At 29.9% G+C, this 24344-nt stretch overlaps 1 protein-coding gene across 1 annotated transcript in view; it reads right to left on the reverse strand.

Annotated features, from left to right (window-relative positions):
* Positions 1-24344, reverse strand: part of LOC113388476 (dynein heavy chain 8, axonemal) — a 291892-nt gene that overhangs the window by 229501 nt on the left and 38047 nt on the right. Inside the window, 1 exon segment of the mRNA XM_026625851.1 lies at positions 7843-7982. Within this exon segment, the coding sequence (XP_026481636.1) occupies positions 7843-7982 (140 nt within the window).

Here is a 24344-nt window from a genome sequence, read left to right on the forward strand (position 1 = left end):
AACCTGATTATTTGAATCAATATTCAAAAAACATTATTAAGATTTTGTTGTAAAAAATAGATCGAATAATTGCGATAGCTGCGCTTACTATCGTCGTAGTCTTCAACTTCACGTTGGCGTTTTCGTTGCATTTGTACGGATTTACACCCGTGTCGCGCCTAAAGAAGTTTTACACCATGTCGCGCCTAAAGAAGTGTTACTTCAAAAAAAAAATTCATTACAAATCCAATACAATTTGTTTTGAAGATTCATATACAATACATTCCTTAACATTTATATATATAAATTCCCTTGTAGGAAGTAGGCCACCACCAGAAGCCACACCAGAAGTAGAAACCTACCAAAAACCTATTTTCAACCAACCCAACGTCGGTTTACCAGTTCATCCCTTAAACACAAACCAACAACAAACACAATCAACAAACATCAGCCAAAATCAGACATCTGAATCAGTAACATCCGACCAAAACTACCTAAATCTAATCAGCCAACTTGCAAACAACGGTTCTAATCTACCAGGAAACATTTTAGCCGATTTGGCCAAGGCAAATTTGACATCACTTGACCAAAGTTTTGTTAGATCTGTACCAGAGGTAATAAAACCTGGTAATTCATTTTCCTCAAGTGGAGGACAAAAACAGAGTTCACAAAGTTCACAAAGTTACTCTTTTTCCTCATCTGGTTCGATTGGAGGTCCTCCGAACAGAAGGTTGCCGAAAATTGATGAAAGTGCAGAGGGAAGTGTGGTTGAGGGTCTAAATACCGATTTGGACGAATAGATAGAATATAATTTGTTTCTATTATATGTAAAGAATATGACTCGAATATAATTTGTTTCTATTATATGTATAGAATATGACTTGAAGAGAATATAATTTGTTTCTATTATATGTACCAATACTTGCCCCTGAATTCTGATGGTATTGTAAATCAAGAAATTAAATTTAAGGTTAATTAGACAAATGTAAAGTTAATTACAAAAAATAATGTAACCCATGATGTTAATTTTTATTATTAAAATATATTTTGACAAAATTTGAGTGTTTTGTAAAAATTTAAAGTTTATTTATTTTTCAGATTTTTTTTGGTTAATTAGAAATATTAAAGTTAATTAAAAAAAATAATGTAACCCATGATGTTAATTTTTAATAAAATTAAAAATTATTTTGACAAAATTTGGCTGTTTTGTAAAAATTTAAAATTTATTTATTTTTCAGATTTTCTTTGGTTAATTAGAAATATTAAAGTTAATAAAAACAAATTAATGTACTCATGATGTTAATTTTTAATAAAATTAACATATATTTTGACAAAAATTTGGTGTTTTGTGACAATTAAAATTTATTTATTTTTCAGATTTTTTCGGTTAATAGAAATATTAAAGTTAATTAAAAAAATTAATGTACCCATGATGTTTGTTAATTTTTAATAAAATTAAAATATATTTTGACAAATTTGGGTGTTTTTAAGGAATGTTTTATTTTTCAGATTGAAAAACAAATCTATTGGTTTTGTTCGGAAGTATTGTTGATAAAGTTCTTAAATTCTTAAATTAAATATCTGGAAGAAAATCAATATGAAAATGTCAACAAATTTATTTTTGAAAATTGCAAATCCAAAATTTAAAGTCAGCAAATTCAAATTTCAAAGTTCTTGTAATTCTGATACTAAATTCTAATTAGAATGTTTTTTTAAATTTTAATTTTAATTTAAAACTGATTTATTTTTCAGATTTTTTTTGGTTAATTAGACAAATTAAAGTTAATTAAAAAAATTAATGTAACCCATGATGTTAATTTTTAATAAAATTGAAATATATTTTGACAAATTTTAAGTGTTTTGTAAAAATTTAAAATTTATTTATTTTTCAGATTTTTTTTGGTTAATTAGAAATATTAAAGTTAATTAAAAACAAATTAATGTACCCATGATTTTAATTTTTAATAAAATTAAAATATATTTTGACAAAATTTGAGGTGTTTTAAGGAAATGTTTTATTTTTCAGGTTAAAACATTAATTAATTTTTTTCTGGAGTATAGTAGATAAAGTTTTTAAATATCTTAAAATTCAAAAATTTCAACAAACTTATTTTTAAAAATTGCAAATGCAGGAATTTTCACATTCCAAAACTTTCAAGATTCTTGTAATTTTGATTCTAAATTTAGAATGTTTTTTAGAACTTTAATTTTACAGAATCTAATACTAGAATTTTAAAGAATTGTTAGATTTTTGTAAAATTTGAAATTTGTAGAAGTGAGTTTTCGTAGGAATTGCATTTTGTAGGGAATTTGTACAATTTTATTTTTTAATCTAATTTAAATATTGCGGAATTTAAACTTTGTAGGAATCTATTTTGCAGAATAGTTTAGAATTTGAATTTTGCAGAATTTAAATTTGTTCGAAATTGAATTTTGCAGAATCTATTATTTGAATTTGCAGAACTGCAATTTTGTTGAATTTAATTTTTGCAGAATCGGAAGTTTGTAGAAATTGCATATGGTATACTAACTTCAAATTCTGTAAAATTCAAATTCTGCAAAATCAAATATTACATTCTGTAGAATTAAATTTCGAAAAAATTCTAGTTTTGCAAAATCCAAATTCTTAAATAGTACACTTTGCAAAATTTAATTTCAACCAAATTCAAATACTGCAGAATTAAAATTTTTAAAAGTTGGATACTGCAAAATTCAGTTCTTACGCACTATATTCAGCAAAATTTTTAAATTAAAATTATTTAAATTTTCAATTTCTTTCTGCAAAATGCAATGTTCGCACAATTTTATTTTCTTATTATATTCTCTAAAATTTAATATCTTCAATTATGCAAAATTCTGCAAAGTCAACTTCTACAAAATTCAAATACTTAAATATAATATTCTGCAAAATTCCATTTAACATTTTAATTCAGCAAAACTCAAATTCTTAAAAATGAGATTCGATTTCTACAAACTTTAAACACTGAAAAATTAAAATTATCAAATATTAGATTCTGAATAATTAAATTTTTTAACATTTAAATTCTGCAAAAAACAAATTTTTAAATATTACATTCTGCAAAGGCGATTTTTACACAATTAAAATTCTGCAAAATAAGATACTGCGAAATTCAATTTCTACTAAATTCAAATACTGCAAAATTACTCAGCAAACAATAAAAACGCAATTTAAAAAGTTGAAAATGCATTTCATTAATTGTGAGAAAATCGACTCGTAATGTAATAGAAGTTAACCCAAAACTGGGTTCATATATATAATATATATAAAATTAATATATATATAATTTGCACAATTAAAATGTGCAAAGGGTAATAAACCTTTTGAATGCGTTGCATAACCGTTAATGGGCATGTTAATTGATTGCCAAAACATTTATAATTGTATATATATATATATATATATATATATATATATATATATAATGTATTTATATATATAAATGATTCAGAATCAATAATTCCATTACCGTCACCAACCGCACTATTTACCTAAATAGTTATGAGCAAAAGTTTCAGGTGGCTCTCTCAATGTTTGTCCTATTATACAACATTCAGCAATTCTCATCTCAGTGTTGGATAATATAGTGAGAGAGCTGAGAAACCCCAATATTAATTCCCAACTATTTAAATGAGATTTGAACTGCCGAGATACGATACTCTCAAATACCAAAATTCAGGGCAAGTGTCAAACTCGAGTTTCAATTGAAATTTTATAGTGACTCAAATTCTAAGATCCAAATTATAATAATTGATATTTCCAAAAATTCAAATTCAAAAAAAATCCAATTCTAAAATCTCAAAATTCCACGATCTAAAATTTCATAGCAATGACCCTAAATTCGAAGATCACAAAGTTCACAATTTCAAATTCCACAAATTAGCAATTTAAAAGAACTTAATTTCCAATATTTCTATTACGATATATAAATTCATTAGATTTCAAAATCCAAGACCTTGTATTGTAAGTCTTCAAATTTCCCGAACCCAAATTCCAAAGATTCAATTTCTAAGAACTCAAATTGCAAGAACTTGAATTCCAAGAACACAAATTCCAAAATCTCAAATTTTATAATTTGAAATTACAAGATCTAAAATTTATCACTCCAAATATCAAGAACTCAAATACAATCATTTCAAATTCCAAGAACTCAAATTCCAAAACTCAAATTGAATCACTTTGAATTGCAAAAGTTCAAATTTCAAGATCTCAAATTCCAAAAACTCAAATTTTAAAGAACTCATATTCCAAGAACTCAAATTTCAGGAACTCAAATTCCAAGATTTCAAACTCCAAAATCTCAAATTCGAAAAATTAAAAACCAGAAACTCAAATTTCAGAAGCTCAAATTATAAAAACTCAAATCCAAAGAAATGAAATTCCAAGAACTCAAATTCCAGAAACTCCATTCCAGAAACACAAATTCCAAGAACTGAATTTCCAAGAACCCAAATTTCAGAAACTCAAATTCTAAGAACTCAAATTCCAGGAACTGAAAATCAAAGAAACTCCTTTTGAAAATTTGAGTTCTTTGAATTCCAGAAAGTCAAATTCCGAAAAGTCAAATTCCATGAACTCAAATTCCAAGAACTCAAATTCCAAGAACTCAAATTCAAAGAACTGAAATTGCAAGAACTGGTATTTCAAAAACTCAAATTCCAGAAATTTAAAATTTTATGAACTAAAATTCCAGGAACCCAAATTATATAAATTTAAATTCCAAAACAAAATTTTCCAAGATTTTATACTTCAAAATTGCAAATTATAAGATTTCACATCTCATATAAAATGTTTCAAGAAAAGCTCAAATTCAAAGATTGAAAGATCCTAATTTTAAATTTTTTGATTTTAAATTCCTAAACAATGATCCTAATTTCGAAGATAAGCTCCACAATTTCACAAAATTAAAATCTCGAATTCCAGGATTTAAAAATCCCAAATTTCAAATCTTTAAAATTGTAAATTTTAAGTTTCTAAATTTCAAGTTAACAAATTCGACAAACTCAAATATTAAGATCTCAAATGCCAAAAATTAAAATTCAAAGACTACAAATTTTAAAATGTTAAATTCCAGAAACTCAAATTAAGGGACACGAATGCCGAAAATTTAAATTCAAAGATTACAAAATGCAAGATTTAATTACACAAACACAAATTCAAGATTTTAATTTCCAAGATCAAAACGTCAAAGACTACAAATTCCAAAATTTCAAAATCCACAAACTCAAACCCCAAAAAATCCAATTCTAATAAATCTAATTGCTGAACCAAAAATTAAAAGAATTTAAATTCCACAATCCCGAATTTTAAGACTATAACTCTCATTACAAGGTCTCAAATTCTAAGTTTTAAAATTCCTATATTTTAAATTTCTAAAATTAAAGTTCCAAATTCCAAATTCCACAAATTTCAAGACCTCAAATACCAACACCTGTAATTTAATCATTTAAAAATTGAAAATCTCAAATTCCTGATTTTAAAAATCTAACATCTTAAATTTCAATATTTCAAATTCAGGGATAACAAATTTTAATAAATCTTAAGTCGTAGCCTTGATATACTAAGGGCTATAATTCCAAAATCTCAATTGCACATATCAAATTATAAGATCTTCAAAAGTATAAGTTGATTCAAAAAATGAAAAATATGGAATTTAAGAATTATAAAAATTGCAAATTAAAACAAAATGCAATTTGAAAATTTCAAAAGGACTTCAATTTTAATTATCAAGAAGTGAGAATCTTATTTTTATAACATAATGATTTCAAATCTTCAATTCCATTATATTAATCCGCGGTAACATTAGTACATTATTAAATTATTACTACAAGCAATATTTCCACCAGCCCTCCGTCTATACCTCTTTACTTTAGAAAATTAACTCAATTCTTCGCAAAGATTTCCTTGAACGTGCTCGGAATAACGTATAAACTCACGAGTTAATTTTTTTCGGGATTTTTGCATTTACTTAAAAACTAATAATAATAACAAATAATAAATAATTATGGTTACGCAATAAGCCGTCATGAATAACTCATTCACAAACCGAATTTGAATAATTGGATGACGAACTTATTTGTGAAGGCGAAAAAAATTTGGACGAAAATGAAAATAAAAATTCTGATCTTGATTTTTAATTTTTTAGGAATACTTATTCAAGTACGTTGCAATATTGAAATTGTAATATATATCTTCTTATATATAAAAATGGAGCTCTCGATCAAATGATCCGCTAAAACTCGAAAACAGCTAAACCGATTTGGCCAGCCTTAGTCTTGAAAAATTCGTACCAATCAGTAGGTTGTCGGAAAGGCGAGATATCATTTCAAAGTCGCGTAGAAAATTTACAATAATTTTATAATTTTAATTTGAAAATTTTTGTGGAAGCGTAATTTGAATAAAATGACGGTGGCTAATACGTCAAATGTCAAACGTTTTTGACAGATGATGTTTAATTACGTTTAATAGGATGTTTTAGGTGAATATTATTTAATTATGATTAAATTGTAGTAAGTAGTTTTATTTGTAGTTTTATTTGTACACAAAAACATTATTAAACGGATCGCAAGAGTTACTAGAAACCCAAAGTATCAACTTTTTTGAATTGTTAATATAAAAATGCACTTTTTGGCGTTGTGGCACTCTTTTTTTTGCAAATCATATTTTTCTCAAACACGGAGCTCTGAAAGATCTCATTTGTATAATTATATACTCATTGATATTTATAAAGCAACTTCTAGGTTATATTATTTTTTTATTTTTATTATTTAAATTCAGAACCGAAATTTGGTATCGATCAGAGGGACATTTTGTCGAATAACATTTTCCCAGTTATAATTTACCAGAATTTATCGAAAAATAGATAGTAATATATAAAGGTCCGGGGTTAAAAAGTTCCACCATCGATGTGTCAAAAACCAGTAAAGTTAAACATTGTTTAACAACAATATTTGAAAGTGGAGGGCAAAAGATGTATAACCAGCTATAACCTTGATTCTTACGATTTTGCTATTGGGAGATAAACGGTAATGTTTGAAAAGCAATAATAAAAGTATTTTTTTCCGTTGGTAGTTTTTTAGCATTAGTTAAAATGTAATTATTTTGTAAAAAGTTTGTAAAATTAAAATGAGACATTAAACCTGTTTCAAGTTACCCCGCCTATAGGGTAAAAAGGTCTAGACAACAAATTTTTGAAAGACATAAAAAAGCACATTTCTACAGTGATGAAGTAGCTGATAGTTTTACTGAACGTAGTCAGATAAATTTTCGTTTGAAATGTGTTATTTATTGTGATATAATTGATTTGATTATTATAATATAATTAAAATTTGCTCAAAGTCGAAAGCAGGTCAAAGAAGAGATACTTAAATTCATTTTCTATCTTTCCTCGCAGAAATTTGAAAATTTTATATAAGTTCAGTAGTATTATTTACAATTATACACAAAATGCAGAATCCAAAAAGAATCTGAAAAACTTGAAACGTAATCAATAAGTCGAGAGATCAAAAAATACTTGGATTGGATTATACCATGTTTTCTATAGAAAGAGTATAAAACTTCTAGCAGTTTGATTGTATTGACAAAATATAGACAAACTAATGGGGTTTATTGTTTTTATAATACCTCATTCTATATAGCATTGAAAAAACACATCCTTATACACTTAAAGTATTAATATTTTTGATTCCCTAGAAATTGTTTAAAATATACCTTACTTAGCAAAACAACGTTTGCCGGGTCAGCTAGTATATATATACATATATATATATACATATATATATATATATATATATACTAGCACATTGCAAGATGAGGATGATTAATATTTCTATCTATTCACTTACCTTTGCAACGGCATCGAAGATACTCAGCAAATGTGGTTGTATCGTATGAGGATCAGAACTCTGTCCCAAAATTTCCAGCAGAACAGGATCAGATACGAAGAAGAATCTTGGGAAACACAGGCGCTTCTGCTCCAAATAACCTATGACACAAAAATAAAACATTAATTACAATTGTTAATTGATATTTAAAATTAACTAGCAAACCCGACGAACTCCGTTTCGCCACCAGATGGTTTCATGAGAAAGTTGAAAAAATTTTTGTTTGTTTTATATTTGAAAAGGAAAAATGTGATTTTATCATACAACAGTAATGAATTTATTTCGATTACAAAAATGAAGTGTTTTTTATGTGAACTTCTCTAAGTAAATGAAAGTGAATCCGCAAATTATCCGTTTCATTGAAGTGCTCTTTGGTAAACCACATTTTTTGTTTTTTGGTCTGACGTTAACACAAACAAAGCGCATAGTTTTCCAACTCGTGAACAGGCAACGTATAACTGCCCATGTGAAAAACAATGATTTTCTAAATAATCTATTTGAAATTTATCCCGCAAACACTAAGCGATTGGCCTTGCGACTTGTTATTGCGAACGCAAGGCGAACTGGATATTGCAATCGTTTGAAGTCAAACGAAAGACCAGTCGGAATCATTGGTATGTCACCAAATCGCCAGCAATTTTTGATTGAATGGTGAAATTCAGTGCGTGTACATCATTATTCTTTGCGGCAAGAATTGCTCGTTGACTTGACCAAGCATAATTCTGAAAATTCTCACTAATGTCATTACTCGAATTTTTAATTACGGTGCGTGAAGTTTCAGAAATTTATATTAGGGCACGATGCCATGCCCAACTAATTTTCTTAGTTATAAACCTTGCGGAGACCGAGACCTTTCCAACGAATGCAAAATTGTCGAAATCGGTTCGTGCGTTCTGGAGTTATATCGTCAGGAAGGAAAACCCGACTTATTTTTATATATACTTAGATAACAATTACTAGATCTTGTTACATTCTTTATTTTACCTGTCAAACTCTTTTGGCAAGTTTCCAGCTGGTCCAAAAGAAAGGGCAGCAGTTGAATCATAGTCTCATCTCCGACACAACAGTCTATGACGTTGGGGGTGTCCCTGGCACGAAACATTATTTTGACCCAGGACTTGTCGATGGTCTGAAAATAAGAAAAATAGGTCATGATATAAAATTAAACTAGTTGTGAGTGGCCTTTTGCCTTTGGACAAGTTCCAGGAACTTTTAGATGATACCAGTTGATCCTAGAACAGCAACTTGCCTAAAGGCAAATTTTAAACCGTGGCATGTGACGTATCAAATGATAGGTCTCAAAGAGCTGAAAACGAATATGATATTCACTATAATCTACATTATCACGTGTGGCTTTCAGCGGAAGGGGGGGGGGGTATGGCTTTGATAGAAAATCACCAAAAATTATGTGGGGAAGAGAAAGTTCCAGTTAGATATCACCACGTGTATTAATTTTTTACTTAATTTTCAAAAAAAAAGAATTCTAAAAATTCGTTCGGAAAATTTTACGTAACTAAAAATACACGTGATGTATGGTGGGTGGAAGGGTGGTTATTCTAAATATCACGTAAGGGAGAGGGGGGTTCAAAATTCCTAAAAAAAATCGATCACGTGATTAATGGACGCCCCCTTAGGTTCCCAAAACTATTTACTATATATATATATATATATATATATATATATCTATATATATAAATCTCGTGTTACGATGTTGGTTTGCGATGGACGCCCAAACTACTGAACCGATTTTAAATTTTATTGGCTCATTGTGTGCATATATATCCAACTTAGGTTATAGGAAATTTTGAAAAGTAAATTTGAAATATAAATATATAATTTTTATAAATTTCTAAAAATTTTGACAGAAAATGACTAAAAAAAAAACAAAACACTAAAATGACAAATGTCAAAATTAGACAAACTAAATATTATATCATATTATATTAAATTTTGACCGAAAAGAAAATATTTTGACAATTATAATCAATTTGAAATAAAATGCAAATGTCAAAAATCAGATCTTTATGTAAAAAAAATATTTATTTCCACAATGCTCCTGTGTTGATTTAGCCAAACTTATGAATTTAACAATTATATAATTATTCATTGATGACTTAAAATAATTATTAATTTATTAACAAATAAATAATATTTGAAAGAAAATTTTATTCACATATATGACATGACAAAAGTATAATAAACAAAAAACTATGATGCGAGTGAATTAATTTTTGAAGTATAAAATGTCAAATAATTTTGAAAATTATAACAAGTTTTTAACTATTTGTCAAAGAATCAGAGTCCAAATCTATTAAATATTTGATTTTTGCCACTTTTATTAATTTTTTATCAATTTAGGCATATTTTTTATGGCAAAACAACGTTTGCCGGGTTAGCTAGTATATATATATATATATATATATATATATATATATATATAAATTTAGTGTCACAGCTGCCGTCCGCGATGGACGCCTAAAATACTGAACCGATTTAAAATTTGTTTTGCTCACCGTGTGCATATAGATCCCATTTAGGACATAGGGTATATTAAAAGTTTCAATTTATAGCCGAAATATTATATTTTTGGTAATTTCAATGTTTGACAAGCGAATCGTAGAATCAATTTGATCATATCTGGACCAACGACTTACGAACAATTCGAGCGATAACGTTGGGTAGACAGTAGACCCTTACGTAATATTACACTATTTCCAACATTTTATCCAAATCGGAGCACAGTAAAAAAAATTCAGAAGTTACACCCTTTTTTCCTCTCCATTTTAGTTAATCGCAGATTGAATAGAGCACAGCTAGAGAGCAAAAGGTCTACTATTTTATTTAAATAAAGTTGTAAAGTAGCAACTTGCCCAAAGAAAACTTGCTAAAGAATGTTTAGCATTTATCATTAAACAACTTTCTCGAAGCACAATATTAATTTTTTGCTGTTTTTATTAGCTTCTGGTAGGGTAAGTTATTGTAATGGGCCGAAAATCGAAATTGAAAATTTTTACATTTCTCGACGTTTTGAAGGTTTCTGAACATTTTACTGGCATACCTCAGAAAAAATAGATGTGTGAGTGTGTGTGTATGTATGTATGTATGGTTACAAATTTCCAGTCACGTTTTCGAGCGCAAAAAACATTCGATTTCTATTGATTGGGATGAGCTGATTAGTTTTTGGCAAAGGCAGGTCCAGCCGTTACGGAGATAAAGTGCAAAGTGTGCAGAAAATAGAAAACGAGTTTTTGAGAGAACGGAGCATCCGATTTGAATGATCTAAAAAACATTCAATTAGTAATATTTGGGAGAAGTGTTTATTAGTTTTTCGCAAAGGCAGGCCGAGGCATTTCGAAGATACGGAGCTAAATGTGTAAAAAATGGCAGTTTTTGAGAGAACTAAGCGTCCGATTTAAATGATTCAAAGAACTTCTGTTTGTCTTAACAAAATAATTGATTTTGGAGAAAAAATTTTTTGTTTCAACTTTTTTTTTTCAAAAAAAAATAGTGGGGTGGGTGGCATCGTGCTGAAAGGCAAATTGCTGAAACTTCCCGTACCGTAACGAAATGTTCGAGGAATATTGAATGTTTTCAAATAGATTATTATAAATATTGTAACATTGTCTAATATTTATAAGAATTATATAAACTGAATTGCAAAGTTGAAATTATTTGTTTCAACAAAAAACTAAAAAAAAAAAAAAAAAAATGGAACAAAATTTTTTTTTCCAAAATCAATTATTTTGTTAAGACAAGCAGAAAGTTTTTTTAATCATTCAAATCGGACGCTTAGTTCTCTCAAAAACTGCCATTTTTTACATATTTAGCTCCGTATCTTTGAAATTGCTGGGCCTGCCTTTGCCAAAAACTAATAAACACTTCTCCCAATCATTACTAATTGAATGTTTTTTTAGATCATTCAAATCGGATACTCCGTTCTCTCAAAAATTCGATTTCTATTTTCCGCACTCTTTGCTCCGTATCACCGAAACGGCTGGACCTGCCTTTGCCAAAAACTAATCAGCTCTTTTCCCTATCAATAGGAATCGAATGTTTTTTGAACCATTCAAATCGGTTGATACGTGCGCCCTAAAACGTGACTGGAAATTTGTATCCACACATACATACACACACACACACATACACACACACATAACACACACACATCCATTTTTTCTGAGGTATGCCAAAATGTTCAGAAACCTTCAAAACGTCGAGAAATGTGAAAATGTTCAATTCCGATTTTCGGCCCATTACAATAACTTACCCTACGGGAAGTTAAAAAATTTGTATATCGAAAATAATTCAGATTTTATTTTTAATTCTGACTATAGTTCTAATATACTTTAAACAAATAATTTCAACTTTGCAATTCAGTTCATATAGTTCTTATAAATATTAGACAATGTTACAATATTAATAATAATCTATCTGAAAACATTCAGTATTCCAGCAATTTGCCTTAAGGCACGATACCCCACTTGTTTATATTTATTTGATAACATGATAAAACTAAATTTGCAATTATAAACAGCAACTTGCCTCAAGGCAATTCTCAAACAACATTTTGCATGTGACATATCAAATGATAGATCTCGAAGAGCTGATTACGAATCTGACATCCGTTTTACTTAATTTTATTACATAAAAAAATTAATCATAGTTTTTACTCACACTGAACCGTTTAGCCTCAGCCGGCATCTGTTTAGCAATATCACCGCCCACAAAGACAGCCTCCAAATACGTCCACAAATTCTGGACAATCAACCACTTTTCCAAAATTTCTGAAGTAGTCACCAGTTTCCACACCCAAAGTTGAATATCCTTTTTAAACGGAGCATTGTATCTAAAATGGAACATTTATCAGTAAATTCTGTTACCAATTATAAATTGGATAAATTCTCTAAAATCTTATATATAAAAATGGATCGCAAAATGTGTTGGTAAGCGTCTAACTCAACAACGCCTGGACCAATTTGGCCAATTCTTTTTTTAAAATGTTTGTTGATGTCCAAGGATGGTTCTTACGGCGAGAAAAAATCGAATAATTGCCGTGACAACCCTAAAAACAGCCCTTATCTTTTTCTCATACAAACGTTTTCTAACCAAAACGTAGAATCAATTTGAGCTTTATTGCTATTATATAAAGTTCATATTAAATTACAAGCACTCACTGTATACTCCTTCTAAACGGTTATTCGGATTTTGATAAATCTTTCAGAAGTTTGTTATGAAAATTTTCTAGGATGTATGTGATTATAAAGTACTGGGATGTATGTGCAACATTGTAGAAATAAATGAAAATAAATGAAAACTATCACCTTCCAAAAATTTCAATTCACTTATGAACCTAGACAATAAGAATATGTATAATAAATTTATGATTTTGATTAAGAAAAATGAAATGTCTACATTATTATTACCGAAAAGCAACTGATATGTGCCAGAAATTGAAATAATATAAAATACAGTATATGTTTAGCAAATCGAATTATACACATATGAACAAATATGACAAATTAATTCACTTAAAATATGAAATTAAGTATTAATCAGGGCCGGTCCTACCTTTAATACGATGCATGCTAACAATACGAGCGCACGCCTTAGGGGGCGCCAACACAAGATCGGGTATTAAATTTTCAATACAGTTTTATTTTTCAATATATAATTTCTTTGCATCTTTTACTAATCTTTCCACAATGTTTTTAAAATTCGTACAAATTTCACTTTATAACAACAAATGGGAAAGTAAAGATGAATACATACAATTCGGCTCTCACGATATCGATTAGGAGAAGTTTAAGATGCAATTTTGGATATCTTAAATAATAAAAAATTCAATTAATTTAATCCAACATGAAGTACAAAAGTGTTATGTTATGGTTATGGTTATGTTATACCGTTAAAAATACTTCAATTTCCAATATAGTGTTCTACATTTTACATCGCTCTTATTATAAATGTATATGCATTTTGGCGTGATGAGTAATTTAAAAAACAATAATTATTTTTAGGTAAACGGTAAATATTAGTATATTATATTAAGAAATTGTAGACATGGGCACAGAACAACGTCTGTCGGGTCATCTAGTTTATAAATATTTTTAATATTTACCTGTTGGATAGCAAAGAATTGAGGACCATCAGAGCATCCTCAAGCAATGTGACAATTTCTTGAGTTTCTGCTCCTTTTATCAAAAGTTCACCACGAGTTTTGAAGTTGGCAAAACTCAAATCAATGACTGCCCAATCGGCTATGACTTGCTTCAGTTTGGCTTCGATGTCCTTTTCTTTGACTGCACTTATACAAATATCCTGGGAAAAAAGATTGATGAACAAAAGTGAAGTCAAACAAATTTAATACAATTTTTTATTTTATTATTGTACATTACCTCGACGTCATCCTTATGTTTCAACAAAGGTGCTTCCATGACGCTCCTCAAAGTAAAAGCAGGATTTTCCACATCGAATGTACACCTAAAAAAAAAAAAACAAATTAACCACAAGTCTTGCATAAAATATCCAAAAATGTGGATTTTTCGACACGTTTGAAGACTATAGTCCAGAAATGGGGAACCTTTTTGCCATTAGAAGCCACACTTAAATTAGGCAGCAATAAAAGAGGCCTCATAAGCTGATTGACTTAAAAAAGTAACTTTTGTGAAATTATTAACTTCCCGTAGGGCAAGTTATAGTAATCGCAAAACAATCGAAAATAAAAATTTTTATATATCTTTACGTTTCAAAACCTTCTGAAAATTCTGGCATACCTTAGAAAAAATGTATGTGTGTGTGTGTGTGTGTTTGTGTGTATGTGTTGCGCGTGTATGTGCGTGTGCGGATACAAATTTTCGTCGACGATTTCAGGAACACGGATGAAGCGATTTGAATAATTCAAAAAACATTCGATTTGTATTGATAAGGAAACATGCTGATTAGTTTTTGGCGAAGGCAGGTCTAGCCGTTCCGAAGATACGGGGTAAAAAGTGCCAAAAACGGTAACTCGGTTTTTAAGAGAACGGAGCGTCCGATTTGAATAATTCAAAAAACATTTTACTTGTGTCGACAAGATGAAGAACTGATCAAATTTTCATGAAGTCAGGTCTAGCGGTTTCGGGGATCTAGTAAAAATGTAAAAAAATGCCATTTGGCGGTCTAAAATGATCATTAGACATCAAATTATCAGATATTTTATTGAGATTTGAACAATAAGTATAAATTTTGTTTACATTCCTATGGGTTCCGTACCAATAGTTCGATATTTCGTCTCTATGCAGTTAAAGCAGTACGATTCAATTCACTGATAGATTTTTATTTTGCAAACTAAGGTGTTAGCGGTTAATTTAGGGAATTTCGGGCTTTGAAAAAAACAGATTAAATTCATTTGTGAACTTTCGGTGTGAATATTCCTGCTTATTGTCATTCATGACAATAGTTATCATAACAAAAAAAGGATTAATGCATTAAATACAACATTACCTCTTTTCAAATGAAATATACCTAGACACTATTGACAGACATTTAAGAATATAATTTAAAAAATATTATTAATAAATGATGTATCTACTCCATTTAGAGAATAATAATGTTCACCCATGAAAATAAGCGTACTATTTGATAATGTATAAACTAACAATAATGAACGTGAAAGAATTATTTTAATTAAAATATGTATTTATTATGCACAAAATGAATTATTAATTTGTTTTGCATTTGAGTTGTTCTCATTTCAAATACCTTACACTATATTTATATTTCAAGATTCAAATATAAATAAATTCTATATATTATGTGCAAATAAATACGGACACATATTTTGCCTACAGCAGTTTTTGAAAATATATTTTTGTATTTTATGAAAAAAGGTAAAGTTTTGTGTCATTTTATAACTATGGTCTCATACAATTGCCAATATATCTAAGTAATTTTTTTTTGCTCCGATCTTCGCCAAAGCTGCGGATTTGCTTTTGGTTGCGAGAAGTATAAATTTTTATCATTTTACTACGAATACGCATAAAAATCTTCAACCCGGGTGCTAACGATTTTTTGCACTGTTAAATTTTTTATAATACTTCTTGAATCATATGAACCGCTCAGTGCACACATCGACTAACTCCATTTTTTGAAAAAACTGAGATATTAGTGCGAAAGTACTCAGTGTAATCATAACTGTTAGTGATACTAATGACTTTTCGGAATAATTAAAATTAACACTGTGAAACATAATTTTTTTTGACCTCTGAATAATAACTCACTTATTTCAGAAGACATTTTGATTAACTCCATTTTGTAGTGCATATGTTCCGGCTGGACCGGTTTTCGAGTTTCATGAATCACAAATAGGAATTTGATAAAAACATAAACCCTAAGATTGTTTGGCAAAAAACTGTAGAGTCTCAAGGATGTTACAAACTTACATACTAAAATTCGTGTACCCGGCAAAACAGTAATATTAAAATAACTGTCTTAGGTTAATTGAAACTTGTTTAAAATACGGAAATAAGAGCTAAGTCAATTGAAATGAAATTTCTGGTCAGTGGAAATAGCTATTTACCTATTGACTCTAGATTATTGAGTCACGTTCAAAAAAAATCGAGACATTTTTTCACTAGATAATTGGTACAATATAATAAAAACATGTAAAAGGAAAGCGCCATTTTAGCTAATCCAAATATTCCACGAAGATTTTTTATCAACAAAGCCATTAGAACAATCACTAACAGAAAAGTAACCATTACAGAGTGTCCAGTAAATTTATAAAGTTAGAAATCTTATATAAGCCAATCTTATATAATTTAAATGTGTCTATAATGAAGATACGTATTTTAAAGCTATTAATATAAGAAAGTCTGTACCAGGTTGATCAAAATGTTTGAATAATATACAATAGTCATTATTATATTATAAAGCTAGAAGTTTGAAAAAGGAAAAATTGAGAGACATAAAGGATTTGCTAAAATTCATTCCCCCCACTACGAAAAATTGACAGAAATTATTCTAATCATAATAGAACAGCTGATAGAGAAAATATTATTTATAGAATTACTGATTAATCACAAATAATATATTACAACAGTTAACATTTATTTTTATGAAAATGCTTTAACACAAATATATAAGAATTAGGTTTATTATTTTTTTTCAGTTGACAACTTGATTAACTCCACAAGTCATATCAAATCTTTAACTTGAATTATAATTATTTACTCACTATTTACTGTAATTAACCTTATATACCGTTACATGTAAGCTATATATGTATTTATACGTTCTAAAATATATTTTCCAACTTATATTATTACAGTAATTTTTAAAAGCAATGTGTATTACTTCATCGCTTTTCTCCACTTTCTGTTTTTTGGAGTTAGTCGATGTGTGCACTGAACGGCTCATATAATAGGCGATGTCTTGCGAAATCGAAAATATTGCTTATATTAAATAATAATAATATATTACATTTCTATTTTGTATCTGCCTAAGAGTCTGTGTTTCAGGCTAGTAATCTAATGTCATGTTATAATATGACTGTTTTTGGTGGGATTTTTCGCGGAACTCTCATGACGTTGGTGTACAATAGTTGTTTGAAAGTATTTCTGCTATTTTGTACTTGCCGCACAAGAACCTCTAGGAGGCCGCAGGTTCCCCACCTATGCTATAGTCTATGACTTTTTAAATAATATTATTACTTACTTTGTAAGATTTTCCAAACGTTTCCAATGTCTATCCTTCATCGCCTTATTTGCCATCAACTCCAACAAAGGACAAGTCTCATTGAAGTCATCAATTTTCTTCTTCAAGTCCAAATATGCTGGCCAATTCATCATGCCTTTTGGCAATTTGCGACACCTAAAAAAATAAAGATAAAAACCAATGGAATCAGAGTATATCAGTTGTTACCAGTTTAATTTAACATCTAATACATCTATATTATATGTAATAGGGAATGCAATACCGGTTTACCGGTATACCGAATTACCGGTAAACCTCCAGATTTTTTGGCGGTATTTTTACCGGTATTCACCCCAAAAATACCGGTATTTTCGGTATTTTTACATAAGCGCTATTTGATACATAATACACTAAAGTTTAGATTTCTCAGAACAAATTTATCTTTAAATTCGATAATCGCATAAACAGCTATATCTTCAAGTGATTCTATAGGATAAACAAATGTCAAATAATATCTCAACTCGTCATTAAATTTAATGTTTATTGCTTTACTATAAAGGCTTTATATTGTGTTACAATAAATAGAATTGGACTGATAGATAATGGTGTTTGTTTCATCTTATGTAAAAATGTAACGATTTTTAAGTGATATTTGCGCCAAAATATTTTATATCATACAGATTACCTCTGCGTAATCTTTATTTTTTTCTAACTTTATACATAATAATTATGATAATTACTAAATATTTTTGTTTCTTATTACATTTATAAAATATTATTTTTCAAAACGTTTCGAAGTTTGAAAATACTATAGAACCAACACATTGTTTTAAATAACAATACTCAACAATTATAGTAACTTGTTATTTATCTTGACAAAGTATCCGATCTTAAATTAGTGTAGAATTTTTTTTTAAATATTGGATATTATGCTAATTTAACACATCGGATACAGAGAATACAGTTTATTATAATAATATAATATGATCTTTTATGAGTTTTTGGTCTTTCTTACTCATAAGTTTGTTTTTGGTGAAAAGTACTCAATATACTCGATAGTGATAATGAATTAATTAAATTGGATATAATTTTGTTAAATTATTATTTAAAAAACTAAATTTATTGTTTTTATTGTTTAGTTGAATATAGTTGTAGTTGTATATACATTTCTTTATATTTGTACTAGTAACTTTCAATTTTGTTTACGTTTGTTTAAGATAATAAAAATACCGGTAATTTACCGGTATTCCGGTTTTAAAATGAAAGATTACCGATATACCGGTATTGAAATTTTCCATCGGTATTGCATTCCCTGATATGTAATACATATAATATTTTTTTACCTGTTTTGGAAGTCAGCAAGTTCAGTTATTATAACATCAATATCGAGATCTGACCATGGCATATCGAAGTATCCATCGATGGTTCTGTTCACCTAAAAAACAAAAATATTGTATCGGTTGCAATAAGATCTATATTGCAATTTATTAGTTACCTTCAGGTACAAATCGTAAAGTTTGTTGAGCAAGTTGAACTCCTTCTTGCGTTTGTGCAAAATTGGATAATCCTTGACGGGCATTCCGAATAACTTTTCTCCTGATGCATACATTTCAAAACGGCGCCACAATTCATCAAATCTTGCTTGGAATAATAGTACTCTGAAAAAAATAATTAACTAGTTGGTTTGGTATTTTGCCTTGAGGCAAGTTACATGAACTTCCCGATATGTGTTAATAATCGACGTAATCAATAGTGAACAAATTAATTTATGAGTGATTAGAAGTATTCCGAGTGGATTTATTACACATAATTGAAAACGAACGAACACGTTAACTCGGAGTATTTTCAAAAGAAAATTTTCAAAAATCAATAATTTTTATAATTGAACCAGTTTACAAGACTTTAATGGTTTATTATGTTCAAGACCAAGTACTCTATCATTATACGAAGTTAATAGTCTAATTTTAATTTTAACAAACGTCAACAAAACTACTCATTTTCTCAAACTTTGATGAATTTTCAAAATTAAATTACTTGTCGTAAGGCCGTAATATTTCAGTAAGTTCTATAAGACCATAGTATATATCGTCAAAAAAAGTTCCATAAATATCGTCTTAATTTTTTTTTTTCAACAGTTAATTACAAGAAAACGGCTCGGTAGATTTTCACCTAAAACTAATCAGTACCATCCCAACTAATATCTTTCGAACAGTTTTGATTTTTAATATCGGTTCGGTAGTTTAAGGTTAAATGTGGACGAAAGTTTTTTTCAAATTACAAAGAAACGGCTAGGCAGATCGTCTCACAAAACTGACAATCGATAGTCCTCATTGGGATACATCGAATGGCTTTCAAATTTTTGGAATCGGTTCAGGCGTTTTTGAGAAAACGTCGATCAAAGGTCTAATTTTGACAAATGCCAAAAAACTAAACCAATTTTTGTAAACTTTGACTAATTTTAAAAGTTAAACGGGTTGTCGTAGGGCCGAAATATTTTAGTATGATCTAGAAGACTATGGTATCTCGCCAAAAAAATAATAATCAAAATCGTCGAAAAAAATTTTTTAACACTTTATTACAAGAAAACGGCCCGGCCGATCTCTACCAAAAGTAATCAGCACGATTCCCAACCAATATCTATCGAATGGTTTTTGAATTTTCAAAATCGATTCAGAATTGCGGGCAAAACGTAGCCAAAAAAAAATTTCACTTTTCTGCTATTTATAGAAAGCGTCTCGGCCGATTGTCGCACAAAACTAACAAACAATAGTCCTCATCGAGATACATCAAATGGCTTTTAAATTTTTGGAATCGGTCCAGCCGTTTTCGAGAAAACGTCGATTTACGAAAAAAATCTGTTCACATACACGCCACACACACACACATACTCTTTCCAAAGTAGGTCTCATTCGATTCAGAATGGCTTGAAACGTCGAGAAAACATAAAATTAGCGAGTCGGATTTTTTGATGAAAAAATAAACTTCTCCTTCGGGAAGTTAAAAATCATACAATGCAATCAAAAACTGGTATAAGTCCAGGATGAAAAAATGGTTGGTAAATGGTGATGAAACTAGACTGAAATTTTTCAGAACAACAAGCTTTGGATATTTATTTGGAACTAGCCGGCCCGACAGACTTTGTCCTGTCAAAAAAAATTGTAATTTGGCGGTGTTTTGTGCCTACCTTTTTCTATTCTTTGCAAAAAATTATCCTGAACAGAACCGTCACCCTGGTAATAATTCGGTGTGAATTAAAAATAATTAAATAATTAAATTTGTGACATTGCAAAGGCGCGGTTGGTCGATTTTCGCAACATTATAATTGCCGATCCAACCTTTAATTGAAGATTGTGAGGTGACAATCCTAGCAATCCAGCGAGTTTAAAAACTCCGGTGGATCGTCTGGTTAGTTGCCGAATCAACTGTTTCGCCTGTAATTTGTTCTTGAATTTTGAAATTTAATTAATTTACATCAATGTTTTTGGCTGCCAATATAGCTTGATCAATAGAAAGATATTTCTATGTTTATATAAATATATTCAAAATTATATTATCAAAAACTACACAAAATGTCATGACATAGATCATTGTTTTTTTTACAAATTGCGTTGCCTACTCGATTAAAGAAGAAAAGGGCTGTTTTTAGGGTTTTCCCGGCAATTATTCGTTTTTTTCTCGCCGTAACAACCATCCTTGGACTTCAACGAACATTTTAAAAAAGTAATTGGCCAAATTGGTCCAGGCGTTGTTGAGTTATGCGCTTACCAACACATTTGCGATCCATTTTTATATATAAGATTCATCAATTGACTAAGAAAATCCTTATGCTTATCTTTTAAATAAACAAACAAACCTAAACTTTTTCTCCTGGTTAGATTTTTATTTTATTAAAACTAGCAAACCCGACGAACTCCGTTTCGCCACCAGATGGTTTCGTGAAAAGATGAAGAAATTTTTTGTTTGTTTTATATTTGAAAAGGAAAAAATTGATTTTATTTCACCAGCAATAAATTTATTTCGATTACAAAAAATGTAGTGTTTTTTAGTTGAACTTCTCTAAGTAAATGAAAGTGAATCCGCAAATTATCCGTTTCATTGAAGTGCTCTTTGGTAAACCACATTTTTTGTTTTTTGGTCTGACGTTAACACAAACAAAGCGGATGGTTTTCCAACTCGTGAACAGGCAACTCATAAAGCCCATGTAAAAAACAATGATTTTCTAAATAATCAATTTGAAATTTATTCCGCAAACACTAAGCGATTGGCCTTGCGACTTGTTATTGCGAACGCAAGGCAACTGGAAATTGCAATCGTTTGAAGTCAAACGGAAGACCAGTCGGAATCATTGGTATGTCACCAAATCGCCAGCAATTTTTTGATTGAATGGTGAAATTCAGTGCGTGTACATCATTATTCTTTGCGGCAAAAATTGCTCGTTGACTTAATTGCAAGCATAATTCTTATAATTCTCACTAATGTCATTACTCGAATTTTTAATTACGGTGCGTGAAGTTCCAGCAATTTGCATTAAGGCACGATGTCATGCACGACTAATTTTCTTAGCTATAAACCTTGCGGAGCCCGAGACCTTTCCAACGAATGCAAAATTGTCGAAATCGGCTCGTGCGTTATGGAGTTATTTCGTCAGGAAGGAAAATCCGACTTATTTTATATATATAATATATAGAAGATATATATAAAAATAAGTCGGTTTTCCTTCCTGACAAAATAACTCCAGAACGCATGAACCGATTTCGACAATTTTACATTCGTTAGAAAGATCTCGGGCTCCGCAAGGTTTATAGCTAAGAAAATTAGTTGTGCATGGCATCGTGCCTTAATGCAAGCTGCTGGAACTTCACGCACCGTAATTAAAAATTCGAGTAATGACATTAGTGAGAATTATCAGAATTTTTATTACCTGTCGCTGGCTTCTCTGGCTGCCAATCCTGGTACCATAGGTCCATTCAAGTCAAATTCACGATCAAATCTCTCCACGTCTTCTGCAAAGGAAGAAACACCATCTTCCAGTTCCTTTTGCAATTTTTGCTGCAGATCGAGGATGTCCTTTTGCTTGTTCGAGGACTAAACAGATATTGAAATATAAATAAAGCACTGGATAAAAATAATTTTAGTAATTAAGTGTATCTTTTTCTACTCACTGCTTCGAGCATGTTCTTAAAGTTATATCGCAAACTGTCCACACGATCTGTGTCTTCTCGAGGTATATCAACATTGAATTGGGCAAAAGTGGCATAGGTCTCTTCCATCAAAGCCAAGGACATATCCAATCTGTATACAATAAAAAAAACGTTACCAATGCAACTGATTGATTAGCTAAATGTTTGTGTATCATTTTACCTGATAAATTATCTCGAACAACCTCCAAACACTGCATAGCCATTCTGACATCGTCCAAATCCTTTAACTCTTTAGCCAACAATTTTGTCTGCTGGCTGATAAAGTCTACCATTTCGACCAAGATCTGCTTGTTGTAAATCAACAAATGTTTTCCTAGAAGTTTTCTTCCAGGCATTTGATTCAATGATCAAAGCTCGTTTCAAATTCTCTAAAGGAAAGGAAACAAACATTAGAAAAAAAATCAATCTGACTTTCTGCAAAACAGTGTGATCAAGATGAATAATCACACATTATCATATGAGGGAAGGAGGAGTATAATAAGAAAACACGTGTATTTATTTTTTACCTGAATTCGTAAATAAAAATGCATGTGAATACCACCGCATATCACCAAAGGTGAATGGGGGGTCGAAAAGCCCCTAAAAAACCGACCACGTGATCAAAGAATGCGCCCTAAAGTAGATAAAAAATATACCAGAAGAAACTAAAGCAAATCCCTCACCTGTTCTGATAAGTATGATTCCAATCTGGTAAGTCTCGGGCAAATTCTGGATAGCAATAGCCCTGTCATCGTACATCCTGAAAGTCTCCCGAATATCAGCAACCAGAGGTTTCGTATTTACAAATTCGATGACCTGGTCTTCTCGATCTTCTGACCACAGATGTTCATAGACTTTGAACGACTGCAAGATAAAGGACATATGGTAAAAGTGAAAGGTACTGTAAATACAGTTCAACTTACATTTGTTAAATTTTCAAAATCCCTCCTCAATTCGAGAATATCAGCTGCTAAATTGACAACAGCCCTGACTACATCCTTGTGCTCCGATACCAAAGTGTAGTAAGTTCTGTATTTTTCCTTCAAGTAAATTCCACCAGCTTTTACACCATCTGAAAACAAACTCAATCATAAAATATATTCCTCAATGTGATTTTGCATCCCAAAGATTTCCAAAGATTTTATTTATTTTTTACCTCGATTTGTTTTCGTAGGAGCATTCCTGCCCCAGCTGGTAATGGCAGTGTGTGTAGTTATAGCATTCATGATGACCCTCTGAAAGGCAGCATTCAATTGTTCTAATGGTGGTTTAATTACTGCATTTGGTATCATCAGCTCCATGTCTGCCAGCAGGACTGGAGCGTTTTTGGGTTTGGCAGGATTCAATCTAAAAAAAGATTAAAATTATTAACTTTCCGTAGGATAAGTTATAGTAATCACAAAAAAATCGAAAGTGAAATTTTTTATATATCTTCACGTTTCAAAGGTTTCTGAACATTTTGGCATACCTTGGAAAAAATAGGATGTGTGTGTGTGAGGATACAAATTTTGGTCGACGATTTTGGGAACACGGATCAACCGATTTGACTATTTCAAAAAATATTCGATTTGTATTGATAAGGAGACGTGCTGATAGTTTTTAGCAAAGGCA

Source organism: Ctenocephalides felis, unplaced genomic scaffold (genome assembly GCF_003426905.1).
Source record: "Ctenocephalides felis isolate EL2017-DRISC unplaced genomic scaffold, ASM342690v1 CF-g0.4_SCAFFOLD_03572, whole genome shotgun sequence".
Taxonomy (NCBI): domain Eukaryota; kingdom Metazoa; phylum Arthropoda; class Insecta; order Siphonaptera; family Pulicidae; genus Ctenocephalides; species Ctenocephalides felis.